The 16,112-nt window shown below is 40.6% G+C and overlaps 2 protein-coding genes across 12 annotated transcripts in view; one reads left to right on the forward strand and one right to left on the reverse strand.

Moving 5' to 3' along the window:
* FGD6 (FYVE, RhoGEF and PH domain containing 6) overlaps positions 1-14,488 on the reverse strand; it is a 106,777-nt gene extending 92,289 nt beyond the window's left edge. For all 4 annotated transcript variants that reach the window (XM_024579067.4, XM_045187205.3, XM_045187206.3 and 1 more), the window contains exons 1-2: positions 14,243-14,488; positions 3,382-5,806 (exon numbers count right to left, since the gene is read on the reverse strand). In XM_024579067.4, the coding sequence (XP_024434835.2) occupies positions 3,382-5,806; positions 14,243-14,258 (2,441 nt within the window). In that variant the 5' untranslated portion in view covers positions 14,259-14,488. The remainder of the gene's footprint in view (positions 1-3,381; positions 5,807-14,242) is intronic.
* A 221-nt stretch (positions 14,489-14,709) lies between these two features.
* Positions 14,710-16,112, forward strand: part of VEZT (vezatin, adherens junctions transmembrane protein) — a 67,149-nt gene continuing 65,746 nt past the window's right edge. For 4 of the 8 annotated variants that reach the window (XM_024579031.3, XM_024579032.3, XM_045186802.2 and 1 more), the window contains exon 1: positions 14,737-14,877. In XM_024579031.3, coding sequence (XP_024434799.2) covers positions 14,842-14,877 — 36 coding nt within the window. In that variant the 5' untranslated portion in view covers positions 14,737-14,841. Of the gene's footprint in view, positions 14,878-16,112 lie in introns of all 8 variants that reach the window. The other 4 variants (XM_024579036.4, XM_045186805.2, XM_045186803.2 and 1 more) reach the window with 2 other exon arrangements.

Here is a 16,112-nt window from a genome sequence, read left to right on the forward strand (position 1 = left end):
AGGCCTGTTGCTGGCTCGTTGTTTTAGATTTATTCTGACTGAAACCTTTTGGGAAGAGAGCTCATAAATGTACCCAAAACACACCAGAATACTCCAGAGTGGCTCCCAATCTTTTAACAAAAGTGCTTTTGAGAACCCAGAGCAGTGACCCAATGATGATCTAACTGGGAACACCTAAAACCTGCGGCTTCTACAGTAGCCTTGGAAACACCCCTTCACTCTCCGTCACCTTCAGGTTTGGCTGGTCTTCCTTCCCCACTCAGGGGTTTCCCCGTGCTACTCCTTACCCCATCCAGCCTTCCCCAACTTTCTTCTACTCACTCTTGCCGAGGGGTCAGGAACTCAACTAGTAGTATCATACAGCTAGCAAAGGAGAATGGGAAGGGAAAAGGGGAAAGGACAAGATAATGAGAAAAGGAGAGAAAGCAAGCCCACTGCTTACTAAATTGTAACCGCCCAGCCCTTCCTCTCTCATTATCACTCCCACTGCTTTACAGTCTTTCTCACAGCAAGCCCGGCCCCCAATTTCATCATACCTCCTTAGTCACCTCACCCTTTCCACAGACCCTGCAGCCTCAGACCTAGTGGATTTGCTCCTCTTGATATCCTGGTGCTCAACCCCACCCTGGCCTCAGGCCAAAGAAGTGCTGAGAGGAAGAATTCACCAGGGAAGACAGAAGGGGAGGCCAGGCCACTAATGGTTAATATAATTTGGGGGCTAAAATAGAACCTTTACCACCATTGCCAAAACTGGTTCTTTGGGAAATATACTTCGAGTTTCAAATTATCATGCACTTTTACACTAACCCAACCCTATTTGGAATTGGAGATTGCTTATAATTATTTCCTGATAGATTATAAGTGTGTTGTTACAAATTTGTAAATGCTAAGCTGTTGGATTCACGAAACCTACACTCTAAAGGTCAGCTACTCCCAAGCTTGCCAGATGTCTGTTTGACCCGGAATCTGGTTACATATGCAGACTCTGTGAGTCCCTAAAAACCAGTGAGTCCCTACGAACTAGTCCCCTAGGTGAAACCCAAACTCTCTTCCCTGACTGCTGAGAAACTGTTAGACAATCTTCCGATTACACCAGCGGAAAAGTCTTAAGCAGGGTTCATTTGCATTTTTCTTATCATTTTAGAACCCTAGGGTGTTGGACTTTGAATTACTCTGAAGGTCTGTAGTTTCAACAGCCAGACTATGGAACAAGATTTCAGCGTGGATCCAGTCAGCTCACTTCTCATTTACCTTATTTTTAGGGTGTCCAGGTGTCCTCCTCACCAAGCCTTGGATTTTGCTTTCTCATCTATTCAATGTTACTTACAAAAAGTACAATTTTGCAGGCAAAACTGTTAGTCTGGTCCTCTGACTGCAGGCTTTTGATTCAGCGGACACATTTTAGCAGTCTTAAGCCTGTTTTGGGCAACCTGCTTGAGGCCTGAAGAAAAATCTCTGTGGAAAGCTAAATTCAAAAGCAGAGCTCATCCACTCTTAGTCCACCCTACTAGACCGCCTGCAACCTGTTCCCAGCAGCCCTTGGTTTCCTGTGGCTTCCAGAGAGAACCTTCTTTATGAATGCCAGCCAGCTGACCTGGCTGGCTGTGTACTTTAACCCCTTCCAACCTGGTTCCCTCCAGCTGAGCAGCAGTACTCCTAATTGTATAAAAAGCATTATCAGATAAAGAACAAGTTCCAGAAGTTTATAGCTTGTGTTAACAGAAAATGACCAACTCTTGGGATTTAAACACGAAGGCCAACAGGAAATTTACACCAAGAGCCAAGACTTCAATTTCAAGAAAAAAAAAAATTCATCTTAGCTATGGAGAGCTAAGCCTATCATAAAGAAGCCAAATTTATTCCCATCACACACACAATATACAAAAGCGTGTTAAAAGGACAGTACCAACAAAAAATTGTTCCATGAGAGAAGGGCAGGCATGAAGAGTTAAATGTGTTTTTTTTTTTTTAAGTTGGATAGCTAACTCTAATTCTCAATGGAAATATTTATGCCAATGAAGAGGCTTTTGCTTAGGTACTAATGTTCAGAATAGTGTTAGCTTTGAGAAAAGTTAGGCAAGGGTGGGAAGTCATCTTTTATAGGTCACAGGAGGAAGGGCAGAAAGGATTTTGAGTAAAGAAAAATGCTAGGACACCTGAAAGAACAATTTATTTTACTTGGTGCACTAAGATCTCATTAGATAATTTTATTTATTCATTCATTCAATAATCCTTTCTTTTGGTCCCTATTATGTGCCACATATGTTAATATTTCTACAAAAGTCCCATTTTAATACCTGAGTATTCCGAAGCTTGAAGTTAGTGACCTAAGAAGAATATGAAGACTTCCAAAAGGGCCCATGACCTTTGTGTTAGATACAAAACCAACACTTTAAAATACAATGCAAAGGCTCCCTTTGACTATGGAGAGAGAAGGAAGCAGCTGCAGTGGTTGCTTCCTTTGCCTCTTTTCATTCATTCTCTCATGTATCCAACCAACAACTACTGATCCCTATTAAGCCCCTTGCCTGGACTCATGCAGGACAAAAAGATATGAGCAGACTTCTTCATGGAGCTTAAAACCAAATACAGAATATCGGACACACCAGTAAGTAATCATACCATAAGACAGATTGAGAGAAGGGCTGTCAGGACAGCAGAACATAACTGGGAGGTCAGAATAGGAAGTAAGTATTTCCTACTAAGTAACTGTACAAGCTTCCTGAAGCCAATCATTGCTGAGCTAGACCATCAAGGATGGGCAAGGTTTCCATAAGACAAATGGAGTGGGTACACCAAGAGTAGAAAGTACCCATACGAAAGCGAGAAAGGAGAATAATTAATGTGTTCCCTGCATTTTTCCTATATCCATCTGAAGTTAATAGCCTTCAACAAGTAAAATAACTAATCCTCAAAGAGTAGTAACTCTTGTAAATTTAGAGGTTTCACCTGACCAAGGGCACTGTAAGTAAATGCATGGATTTCAATAACTTCAGATATTTTACACCTAGCAAATAAAGCTCACTCAGTTGGCCAATTTCCTCCCATTAGTTCCAGCTATACCTTCCAAGTTGGGCCTTGGAGGCCCTGGGACCTCTCTGGTCCAGTTCTTTTATGTCCCTACTACTACTGGTTCAAATACTTTGAATCAGCTATTAAGATAGGTCAACTACTTCACACTTGCAAATACCCATTCCGACTATGATAGAGGAGACTGCACTTTGGAATAATTTAATATATAGTTAACTAATCTACTTTCTCACCAAGTGGTTTTTCTCCATGTGTGAGATTTTACCTATCATATAGGGTTGTGGAAGATTAATTTCAGTGATGCATGTAAAAGTACAGTGTTGCAGTGTCTGTCTGGCACCTAAGTGTTACCTGGAATGCTGAAGTCTTGGTGGTCCAAGTTGCAGTTGGCCACCTGGAGCTTCATATGGCTCTTCTACTTCATACACATTTGCATCAGTATCCTCCATGCTGCTGGAGTTCTGCCTTTCCAACTCTGGTGTTCTCCCTCCAGCCATAACAAATGGCAAGTTCTCATACTCCGGTATTTCCTCATAATGGCGTATATTTTCATACTCCAGTGCACAGCCGCTTGCAACAGATTTGCAAGGCACCTGAGATGCTGCCTCCCTAGAGAGCATTTGGTCATCCAAAGACTCAGCTCTTGGTCCATTAGTACTACTGGTCTGACCCCGAGACTTCTTCCTTTTCTTTTGGGATTCCAGGCTGTAGTTATCTGCAGAATGCGCTTTGATGGGCTTATTTCTCTTCTCTTCTACTAACAAGCCATGCCAATCATTTTCTATCACTTTTCCCTCTCCACCTGAGAGGCTGCCAGTGGTTGTATCTTCAAATTGGCTACTCTTGGACCAAAATTTCTGGAAGTCAGTCTTTGTGAAACAGATGGACAGCTTCATGTTGAGCAACTTCTTTAAAGAGATTTTCTTTTGAGAGTCTTTGCAAGGCTTAGTGCACCTTTCCACATCCATAGCAGACAGTGATTTTGCTCTAGGCTTGGTCAGGGCAGTTGAAGGCTCACTATTTGGGGCTATGGTGATAGACTTTAAGGATTCTGGGTTCCCTGAAAAGGGTAAAATAGGATGAGGTAATTTCCACACTGGCTTCTCTGAAGTCCGTTTAGGCATATCAAAGGAAGACAACATATCACGGTTTGGGGCACACAACTGTCGAACGTGGTTTCCTTCTGGACCCTTGTCTGAATTGGTTTCTTCATTTGAGGGATAAGAACTTTTGTCCACAAGTTCCTCTGAGGCAGCCTTTTTAAGCACTCCTGCAGCAGGCAGGCTGTGTCTTTGAGGTTTTTTGGGGACAATTCTTGAGGAACTTCCTTCTTTTATTGTAGGTTCCTTTTGCATCTGAGGGACAGACACTCCTACGTTACAGGTAGGGGGCAAAGGTTTGTTGCAAGCTAATTTCAGCTGCTTAGGCAGACTCATAGATAGGGCACTGCATCTTATAAAACTGGTCCCTTCGTCCACAGCAGGTGACACACGAGAACCATCTACTAACTTCCTGTCAGAAGTCAAATTAGAGTCTGTATCTAAAGGAGGTGTCATTTTCTCAGAGGAAGATGTTTCATGACACACGGCTTTCTGGGAATCAACTAAATTCTGTTCGTTACTGTTGGAGTCCACATCCAATTCACTTTTATTTCCTGGTTTCACTTTGCCAACCTGTTCCTGGTTACACAAAACATTCTGATAAATAACACCGATCGTACTGTTTTTCAAACTATCTTCAAAAAGACAAGAAGAGTCACTGTCTAAATTCTCCGGTTCTTCAGTACTTTCACTAGGAGCATCTATGTGCTTTTGACGTAATAGGCGTGCAGCCCGTGTCTTTCTGGGCTTGGGAGTTGGAAATTTTGTAGTACATGGTACTAAGTGAATTTCTAAGGGACCAAGGTCTTTGACTTCTGATTTCTTACTATCTCCATCTGAAGATAAAAAAGTATTCTTTTTACCATTTGCCAGAGCTTCTTGTTCAGGTGAAGGAAAGCAAATACTGCTTTTATCACTGCCACCCTGACAAGTTTCAATATTTCGAAATTCATCGATAGGAAGTTGTAGGTGGCAGTGATGATCAGGAACCTTTTCAAAGTTGGACAGGGAAGGTGACAAGTCTGCAAATTTAATTCTGAACTGTCTGTTGGAATAACAGCCCTCATTCATTTCTCGGTTGTCTGTGGATCTGTGCTTCTGTGAAGAAATAAAAGGTGACGTTCGTTGTGTTAAAACATCTTTAAGCTTCTCTTCTAGGATGCTAGCCTTTAAAACAACTGTACTCTGGCTCTTGACCATTTCACCATTAAAATCACTTCTACTCCTTGTTATAGCTGAAGAGGGCTCATCAACTTTACTATTTTCTAAATGTTCAGGCATTTCTACAGGCTCTAAGACAAGTTCCTTTACACACAAATTCTCTCTATTCCCAAGCTTATGGATACACTCAGAACGGCAGGAACACATTGGTAACGTACAACCACTGCTCTGATGCCCTGTGTTTTTGCAAGTAGAGTTGTCAGTGCTTTCGGGTAATCCCTGTTTATGTTCTTCCAGGTTCACGATGATTTTTCTTGATGGTGACTGCCCGATGTCACAAAGAGGTGAGCTCTTCAGAACTTTTGGTTTGGGGGCTATTGCTGGTTTTGTTTTCTTTGTTGACTGCAGAACACTGGAAATCACAACATCAGGTTTGGGTGCAACAGGAGGTGGAGCTGGCTTATTATTAGCCACCACAAACTTTGGCTTGGGTGCCACTGGTGGCTTCTTAATCTCTAAAAAGAAAAGAAAAATTGATGAAAAAAAGCACTAAATGATAAATGATTATACTTGATAACTTTTACTTTTGACAATATGGTGAAGTTGCATTTTACTACGTAGATTATGTTATATGATATAGAGTCAATGTTAGTCTTGAAAATTCCTTAAATTGCCCTTCAGTTCTAGGGTACATTTCTTAATAAGTCCAATGTGGTTTTCCTTCTAACTTTGGAACAGATAACCATTATCTTTAGACAACACTAAACGAAGTAACTGGCTTCTGCTTGAGACCTGACTAGTAGGAGAAAGTACTTCAGTTCATTTGCTAAGTGCTATGAGTTGAATTTGCCTAAGTTATTTGTAGGATACAGCTTTTTTTTTTTTTAATGTCAGCCAAAAAGTGGAATGGTTTTATTGAAATAAAAGATTTCTGTATAAAGAAACCAAGAACAAACTTACTAAATAGAACAGAAGATATTCACAATATCTGAAACAATCAGGGATTACTCCTTCTAGAATATGTAATGAATTTCTGCATATCAACCGAGAGAAAACGTCAACTCAGCAGAAAAACGGTCAAAGGATATGAGTAGTAACTTATAGAGGAGAAAACTCTAAACCTAACAAGCACTTTGTCGAGATGCTTAAAATCATTAATAATCAGAGAAAATGCAAATTAAAACAATAATGAGATCTCACTATATACACATTAGACTGGCTGAGTTAAAAAGCTGGATAATGCCAAATGTTGGAGGGAATGTGGTGATATAAGAACATAATCCAGTACTTGAGGTAATGTGATTGGTACAGCAATCCTGAAGAGCAATCAATCAGGCAGCTATAGTCAAATTTAATATGTTGAGCCTGAGAATGAAGGTACTTGTAGAGAAGGGCATCTGGCGGCTAATTAGGCTGAAATTTAAAAACAGGGGCCTCTCCCACAAGTTGCACTTTAGGGAGAAAGAAGCCTGCATTGAAATGCCTGGCTGCTGGCAGAATCAGCCTTATATCTATTTCAACCAATAGTATTATGACTTTCCTTGTCCAATCAGAGCCATGCTACTGTATCCTCATTTTCATCTTCAACAACTAATCAGAGTGGCTTCATTCTGACCAATCAGGATAGTGCTATTTGGACCATGGACACAACTCTTTAAGGTTTTTCTGTGAATAAGCACTATTCTTCTACTGCAATGATGTACATAGAGGTGTACAAATGCCTTTATCAATAATCCATGTACTAAAACCCCCAATCTTAAAATGAAATACAGAAATGAGAAATTTAAAATTAAAAAGTAATTCTTCTCCATTAGTCGAGGATCATAATAAAATTGGTATTTTTCTGTGCAGGGATTGTCAGTGGAGAATTTTCATTGTAATCCTTCATGGAGCTCAACCCTAGGTCTAATTGATCAGTTTCTGGGGATAGAGCCTGGACAGCTGTGAATCTTTTAGGTTCCACAGATGACTATGCTGTGTAACCTTCATTAGGATATTCAAAAGATGACCACAATTTCTAGTCTTCCTCAACATTATATAAAAAGTAGACTTCCGGCCAACATGGAGGCATAGGTAGATATACTGTGCCTCCTCGCACAACCAAAAGAAGGACAACAACAAATAGAAAAACAAAAAATAACCAGAGCTGCTAGCAAATCGAACTATATGGGAAGTCTGACAACCAAGGAGTTAAAGAAGAAACATTCATCCAGACTGGTAGGAGGGGCCCAGATGGGCAGCCGGGGAGGAGAAGACTTGCAGCAAGGAGGCAGCTGGAGGACCAGGGCAGGTGAGGCAGAGGCTGGCAGAGCAGGTGGTCCTACATTTGCGTGCAGATAAACTGAGAGGAACAACTGGGGAGCCACACAGATCACACAACCTAAGGTTCCAGTGCAGGGAAATAAAGCCTCAAAACCTCTGACTGAAAAAATCTGTGGCAGTTGATGCGGCGGGAGAAACTCCCAGGCACATAGGAGAGTTCACTGGAGAGACCCACAGGATCCTACAAAACTGGCCAACCACGAGAAGGGCCCAATTTGCTTGTGGGTAGCGGAGGAAGTGACTGAAAGTCAGCGGAGAGCTGAGTTAAGTGGCATTGCTCCCTGTCAGACCCCTCCCCCACATACAGAGCCACAACACCCAGACCTGGGTTGCCCCACTCCAGCGAATACCTAAGGCTCCGCCCCTTACTGCATAACAGGCTCCCTGAGACAAAAAAAAAAAATAAGGCCCAAATTAAAAAACAGATCAGAGTTTCAAAAAACCAAAAATACAACTAAGTGATGAAGAGATACCGAACCTATCAGATGCACAGTTCAAAACACTGGTAATTAGGATGCTCACAGAATTGGTGGAGTATGGTTGCAAAATAGAGGATGAAATGAAGGCTATGAAAAGTGAAATAAAGGAAAATGTACAGGGAACCAACAGTGAAGGGGAGAAAACTGGGACTCAAATCAACAGTTTGGAGCAAAAGGAAGAAATAAACATCCAGCTGAAACAGAATGAAGAAACAAGAATTGAAAAAAATGAGGAGAGGCTTAGGAACCTCTGGGACAACTTGAAACATTCCAACATTCGAATCGTAGGGGTTCCAGAAGGAGAAGAGGAAGAGCAACAAATTGAAAACTTATTTGAAAACATAATGAAGGAGAACTTCCCTAATCTGGCAAAGGAAATAGACTTCCAGGAAGTCCAAGAAGTTCAGAGTCCCAAAGAAGTTGGACCCAAGGAAGCACACACCAAGGCACATCATAATTACATTACCCAAGATGAAAGGTAAGGAGAGAGTCTTAAAAGAAGCAAGAGAAAAGGAAACAGTTACCTACAAAGGAGTATCCATAAGGCTATCAGCTGTTTCTCAAAAGAAACCTTATAAGCAAGAAGGGGCTGGAAATAAATATTCAAAGTCATGAAGGGCAAGGATCTACATCCAAGATTACTCTAGCCAGCAAAGTTATCATTTAGAATGGAAGGGCAGATAAAGTGCTTCCCAAATATGGTAAAGTTAAAGGAGTTCATCATCACCAAATCCTTATTATATGAAATGTTAAAGGGGCTTATCTAAGAAAAAGAAGAAAATCAAGATACGAACAGTAAAATGACTACAAACTCCCAACTATCAACAACAGAACCTAAAAAAACCAAAAATGAACTAAGCAAACAACTAGAACAGGAACAGATTCACAGAAATAGAGATCACATGGAGGGTTATCAGCAGGGAAGGGGAGTGGGGAGAATGGGGGAAAAGGTACAGGGAACAAGAAGCATAAATGGTAGGTACAAAATAGACAGGGGGAGTTAAGAATAGTATGGGAAATGGAGAAGCCAAAGAACTTATATGTATGACCCATGAACAGTAAACTAAGGTGGGGATATGATGGTGGGAGGGGGATACAGGGCGCAGGGGGAAAAGGGGGAGAAAAAAACGGGACAACTCTAATACCATAATCAATAAAATATATTAAAAAATTAAAAATTACATAAAAAGTAGTTAATGAACATCTATTATATGTTAGATTTGTACAGATCTGCTCTTAGCCTAGAAACCTAATAAAAGGTTAACACACAAGACCTATAAAATAGAAAGATATACACTGCCTGAACATCAGTTCTTTCTAGTTGTTTTAAAGTTTTTCCACCTATACTGTCACTTATCACACACTCATACTTCCCCAATGAAATCTGAGATAAAATATTTTATCTTGTACTTTTTATATTTGTTCCTCCAACATGATCTAGTGCTTAATAAAAAATTAATTTACTGAAAAATAAAAATAAATTTTTCAAAATATCTTCTGGATGTTGTTTAAATACTTGAATGCTCAAAGGCTGAAGTACTTCATTTGGTGATGAATTTCTTTTCAACAAAGGAAATTAGTCACAACACTTGGGAAGATATTACATGGAACAGAGTTAAAAAAAAAAATAAAAAAGAGTAGGGTGCTCTACTTCCTTTTACTAACCAAGGAAGAATTTCCCAAACCTCTAATATTATGTGTTTAATCAAAATCATATGATAAGAGATACCTTCTCACTGGATATAATGTCCTAAATAAAGAAAAGAATGAAGTATTTTCAAAATAACTTAATATGCATTCCCAAAGCTTTTCACATTTTGGTTATCCAATAAGCATGTTATCAGTTTGTTTGTTTGTTTTTTAAGCAGAAAAAAATGTAAAACCCTTAGAAGCCTAATGCTAAATAAAGCTTGGTATAATAATCCCTTCAATTCAATGCTTTTTTAAAAAAAGATTTTACTTATTTATTTTTTTAGAGGGAGGGGAAGGGAAAGAGAAAGAGAGAGAAATACATCAATGTGTGGTTGCCTCACATGCGCCCCATGCCAGGGACCTGGCCTACAACCCAGGCATGTGCCCCGACTGAGAATGGAGCTGGTGACCCTTTGGTTCACAGTCCAGTGCTCAATCCACTGAGCTACACTAGCCAGGGCTCAATTCAACTCTTGATCCATTAAGTCAATTCTTAAAAGAAAGTATGAATGCCCTCGGGTTCCTCCCAACCTCTCATCTTACTCAAGATAATGAAAACTGACAAGACTGCTGTCATGTTGATTTCATTTCTGTAACCATTTTTTTCTTACATCTTCACCCAAAGACATTTTTTTTCATTGCTTTTAGAGACAAAGGAAGGGAGGGAGGTTTCAGAGAGAAGGGAAGAGAGAGAAAGGAGAAAAGTCGATGTGAGAAACATTGATCTGTAGCCTTCCTTGCCCTGACAGAGGAACCCAAATGCATTACCTAGGCATGTGCCCAGAAGGGGAATCAAATCTGCAGCCCTCAGGTTTGGGGGATACTGCGCAACCAACTGGCCAGGGCACTTCTGTAACCATTCATAAAGTGTCCTACCTCTGGGATTTTTGAAGGGACAAAAAAAAGAATTGATTTTGCAAGATGAAAAGGGTTTTGGAGATTGACTGCACAGCAATGTGAATGTACTTATCATTACCAAACTGACACTTAAAAATGATAAAGTTAATGAATTTATATTATATGTATTTTACTACAACTAAAAAAAAATCTTATTTCATCAAATTAACCTTTTACTTTCTGAATCTTGCAGCTTTGTCAGAGGCTTCCAGGTCATTTAACCAGTCAATTTTTTATTTTTTAATCTCTGATACCAATTTTACTCTTCTTTAAATGTGTTTTGTGCCTAGGTCTGCTTCCAACAGACATAAATCCCTGTTCTCTTTAGTGTCCTAGAAATTAAATTAATTACATATGAGCTGTGGTTGATTCCCAACAAATGTAGCCCAGCATTACGTACCTAATGCCCTCAATGCACACTTACTGAATTAAATAAACAGCTGTGAAGTTTGTCTCACCACTGTTAGTTAACCATGTATTGGAGGAAGCCAGTAACATAACCTAACCATTTGCTTTGTGGCAGATCTAGCTGCCTCACTTTCCTTATATAAATGAGGGAGTTGAACAGAACTATAAAGCCTATATGATTCTGAGATCACAACTTCTGAGATATTTGCTTCAGGAGAATCCTTATATTCTCCAGCCCCTTTGCCCTGCGTGATTTCTCTTCATTATAACTTTGTCTCCACCTCTAGAAAGGAAGCTCCAGAAGGACAGGCACTTTGTCTCATTGTGATGTCCCCAAGGGTGAAAATGGGTCCCTGGGAACCGTCAGAACTGCCACATACACACACTCTTTAACATGTCAGGGTAACAGGAAATTTCTTTTTTTAAAAAGTCCGTATCTGTTTTAATGTAGAATATTTTGAAAAGTACCAGGAATCAATTTCAATAGGATTACTGAATAAGTCATTAATTATTATAGGAACAAGTATTCAACTAAGTCTCACTGGTACATAAATATCTGAAATCCTTCATTATTACTATTATTATTTTTTGTGGCTCTATCATGAAAGAAACACAACTCAAAAAATAACAAGGCATTATATTGTGGTCTGCTCCAATGTCAAACTCTTGAAGGAAGTACATGATGTTTGGAAATGAATCTAGCACCTTAGGATCCTAATACTGTATCAACAGTCAGTCCCAATGCTTTTTAGAGCAAAGCAGCAAATCTTTTATTTACACAGCTGTTTGGCTCCAGGGAAAAGTAAGGTAAGAAAGTAAAGCACTAGTACCATTTCACTAACATATTACAAACATACTGTCATCTGTTACACACAGATGGCTGCGGATCACATGCACACTTTCTTAGCTTTTGAACCAGCCGTATAGGAAAGCACAGGCATGAATGAGACCGTGAGCTGTACAAGTTCAAAAGGATAGAAAACGTACCTCTCCTTTTAAATATACTGATTAGAATAATTCTAAACTCTCTACTACAGGCCTACTCTTTCACAGATGCAGAAAAACGAAGCAAGCTCTTCTTCAGGATGCTTGAAACACAGATGTTCTACAATATTTCTCTTATTTCCTTAAATTAAGCCAACCATCCCAAATATCAATACCACAGATTAGATTAGATATAAACAATTCCCCAACTGCAAATAACTTTCCTAAAGTTTTAATGAATTTGATTATTGTTTCAAAAACCATAAACAGCTTGTAAGAATGATAAACATGTAATTTTATAAGAATGGGATGGAAATAAAACCCAATTATCTTCCATATTTCCACTTAGACATGAGAAAGAATTAAAATAAATCTTAACAGATGGTGAACAAAAAAGTAGTTAATGCTTCTCAGCAAGCAATGCTAAAAACCAACTAACTCAGCTAAACACAGGAAGTGTCCCTCTTTTAAAACACCACAAAAATGTCTGTGGATTTCTTTAATTGTAAAGTTGATAAAATATGAAAATTGCTGTATTATTCTAGGGTAATGCAAGTCAAAATCACTATTTTACTATAAAATTCCTAAACAAAATCATCAACTTCCTGACTGAGCCCTAGATCAGGTTTCAAATTTAAATGTCAAATTAAATGCTTCTGTAACTGTTCATTATAAACTGTTAGGATTGGAATTGAAAAGATGCATATAAGGTATAAATATTTTAAATGTGCTTGACACTCCAAAAGAAAGGAGAGCTAAAATTGGCTGGAAGGATTTAAATCCAACCACTTTAAATTTACATTATTTAGACTAGCTCAGTAATAAAGAAAACTTGAACAAAGGCGAGGCACAGAAATTTAAGATGAAAATAATTCACCTCAAGTAGAAAGCCTCCCTTAGGTAAGAAAGAGTTTATAACTAACATATGATGGTATCTCCTACACAGACATGTAACATCAGAAAGGAAAGGCTGACGATTTCTTCAGGAATACTACTACACAAATACCTCATTCTTTGTTTTCTTATTACTATTAGTTAACTTCTTGCTTGTTACCTGTAATCTGATTACAACTAGCAATGCATCGAGGCTTTAATACCTCGAGGCTTCAGTACATTGAGGCTTTAGAAATAAGACAACTTAGGACACTTACAGTGCTACTGACAGTTTCAAATTGCAGGAACTTAAATGCCAAGAAAAGCAAAGAAAAATTTAATCTGATATTTAAGTGGTGATTCCAGAAGTAACTTTGAGACAAAACTTTACACTATTTTACTATAAAATACCTAATGAAAGTTTATTTGTTTCGTGGATGAAACTAAATTTAAAAACCTTAGTACTTAATACATTACGTCGTGGTTTAAAAATTAACCTATGTTCTTATAAAGTAAATTTAAAAGCACTTTAGTAATTATCTTGGAATATAAGAACTGTTCCTTAAGAATGTTGAGAAAACACAATGTACAGAATTGCTCAAAATCCACACAAAGATAAACACTTTGTCATTTGTATGAAAGGAAAGTACTATCGGTGGCAGAGGGAAAAGTAAGGCTTTGTTTACACTAACCAGGTAGAAATAAAAAAAAAAATCCATTAAAAATTGGGTGGAGATAAGCAAAAAATTGCCATCGGCAATTCTATCACTCTGCTTCTCTGGTAACAGAAAAAAAACACCAGGATAGGAGTAACAATGTTGAAACATCTTCATCTAATAAAAAGGGTCAGGGTTTTAAACCTAGTCGATATTAGGTTAAAGCAACTCAGCAGTCGCTGAGTTCAACACTCTGGGAACACTGCCCTTTCTTAGAATAACTGATTTCTTAACATGGTCATCTAAACTATTTTTGCACACAAAGGCAAAGTCGCTCAAATTTTAGGAGACAAGCAAACGTCCTCTCTACATTTCGCGTTTCACCTGGCGCAGAGCCCCCGACACGGGTCTCCTTTTAAAGGCAGGTCCCAAGAGATACACGATTTCCAAACAGCCTCTCTTGGCAGGAAGGGACGAGAAAAGGCGTCCGCAAAAGCCGTCCGCTCCGCACTTGCCAGTCCTCGGGAAAAGGAGAAGGAACACTGCTAACCTAGCCCAAAGGAGAAAGTTGCTGCAGAACCCAAGACTAACAAGCACTCGCTACAAACTTTCCAGCGGCAGCGCGAGCGCCGTCACTTACCCGCGGCAGAAGACATGATTCCCGCAGGCAGCTCGCTTCCCTGCTCACCCCCCTCAATCCAAGCTCCCCTTACATTCCATTGTTTCAAGAGTTTTAGGCAGAAAAGCGAAGCTCCAGCTATGCCCACATTTTGTCCGGCTGCCCCACGGCGCAACCCAAGCGCCGCACAAAGGATGCAACCGGCTCCAAGGACCCGGCGGAGCTCCCGGGCGCGAGCCACAGGCGGCGGGCACGAGCAATGCTCACCGCGCCCCCGTCGGCGCGAGCCCTACTCTAGCTCCTTAAAAAAAAAAAAAAAGAGAGAGAAAAAAAAATCAGTGCTCCAGGCGCCCCCTGCCAGTTGCAGCTGTAAAAGGCGGACAAAAGGTCCAGCCTCCTCCAATCAGAGGGCTCGAGTTTCATTTCATTGCTGTCTGTCCTTTCTCCAGGATCATCCTCTGCTCCAATGAGCGTATCTAAAAAGGGGGCATGTGTTGCGAGGCATGCTGGGAATTGTAGTTTTCTGGACACTCGGGACAGGCGAAGTGGAAGCCTGGGTGCCGCCGGTTCCCCCGCCCTCATTTCCCATCGTGCTGAGGCGGGTGGCATGGCGGAGAAGGATGACACCGGAGTTTGACGAAGAGGTGGTTTTTGAGGTAAGAGGAAAATGGCGGTGGATGTGGATTGCCTTTGTTTGAGAACGATGAGAGCGAAGACGAGGAGGCGAGCGAGGGACCGATCCCGGGGTGATCGGGTGACGCTCTTGCCGCCCTCAGTCACCGAATCTCGGCGATTTCTGGGCCTAGTGTTGGCTGCAACCTGACAGGTGTAGTAGGAGACGCCCTCTCCGCAGCAGGCTTCAGCCTCAGCCTCTGTCTCAGACTCAGCCTCAGCCTCAGGCCGGCCCCGAATTCGCAGTCGGGCGGGCGGGTGGACGGGAGCCCTGCCCGTTCCTTCCCCGGAGACCGCTAACGCCTCTAGGGGACTGCCCCTGGCTGGGGCGGGGCCCACGCGTGCATTTTGGATACTCACCAATACAAATTAGTCTCCTCCTTTTGCGTCCTTGATGTTTTGGGTCTTTATCCCTGAGTGCTTTAGGTCTCTGACCCTGGTCGAGGTGTCGCCTTCAAAATGAAGACGGCAGGTGCTAGCTTTCTAACGTGGTTTAAAATAAGTGTGTGGGGCCCACTGTGAGTGATTAGGGCTGGGACATCTGAGCATCTAGGTTAAATTCTTTTGTCCTTTCCTGTTGCGCTAAGTGTAGCCAGTTCTGGCCTAAGGCTCCGGGTGTGTGTGCTTTTGTGTGGGGCTATTTTAAGACATTCTCTGCCATCTTGAACGAAAAAAAAAAAAAAAAAGGCGAGTCTTTTTATTGCCCTTTATTTATCAGACATAGGTGAAAATTCACCACCCCTACACAGATAAATTGTTTATATGTGTGTTTTACCTTTGCACATTCAACTAGATTTTAAGAAATTTTAAAAAACACATGGCCCGTTCTGTACAAAGGGAGAGCTGGGCTTAAACAGTATAGAATGATAAATGTTGAAATATGTGCAAAATGTCATTGTGAATATGTGAAAACTGCTACCTGTTCTTGTAGCCTCAGAGTTACCTACGCCCAGTAAATGCTGTCGGACGTGAATCTTGAGCTGTGGATCTGATTAGACAGATGAAAGGGAGAAAATGCAGTACAGGGAGAGACAAGAGAACATGCCGAGGTGGGGAGGTGTGGAAGTACCCGATGTGGATTTTTTCAGGGTTGTGAGTGTGGGAGGGTCGCTACGTAAAGTGGTTTGATGTGGCTAGAATGTAGAAGTAATGTAAGATAGGGCAAAATTACCAAAACGAAGAGAGTGTAGATTCAAAGTACTCTCTAGGGAAGACAAGA

The sequence above is a fragment of the Desmodus rotundus genome, chromosome 3 (assembly GCF_022682495.2).
Source record: "Desmodus rotundus isolate HL8 chromosome 3, HLdesRot8A.1, whole genome shotgun sequence".
Classification (NCBI taxonomy): domain Eukaryota; kingdom Metazoa; phylum Chordata; class Mammalia; order Chiroptera; family Phyllostomidae; genus Desmodus; species Desmodus rotundus.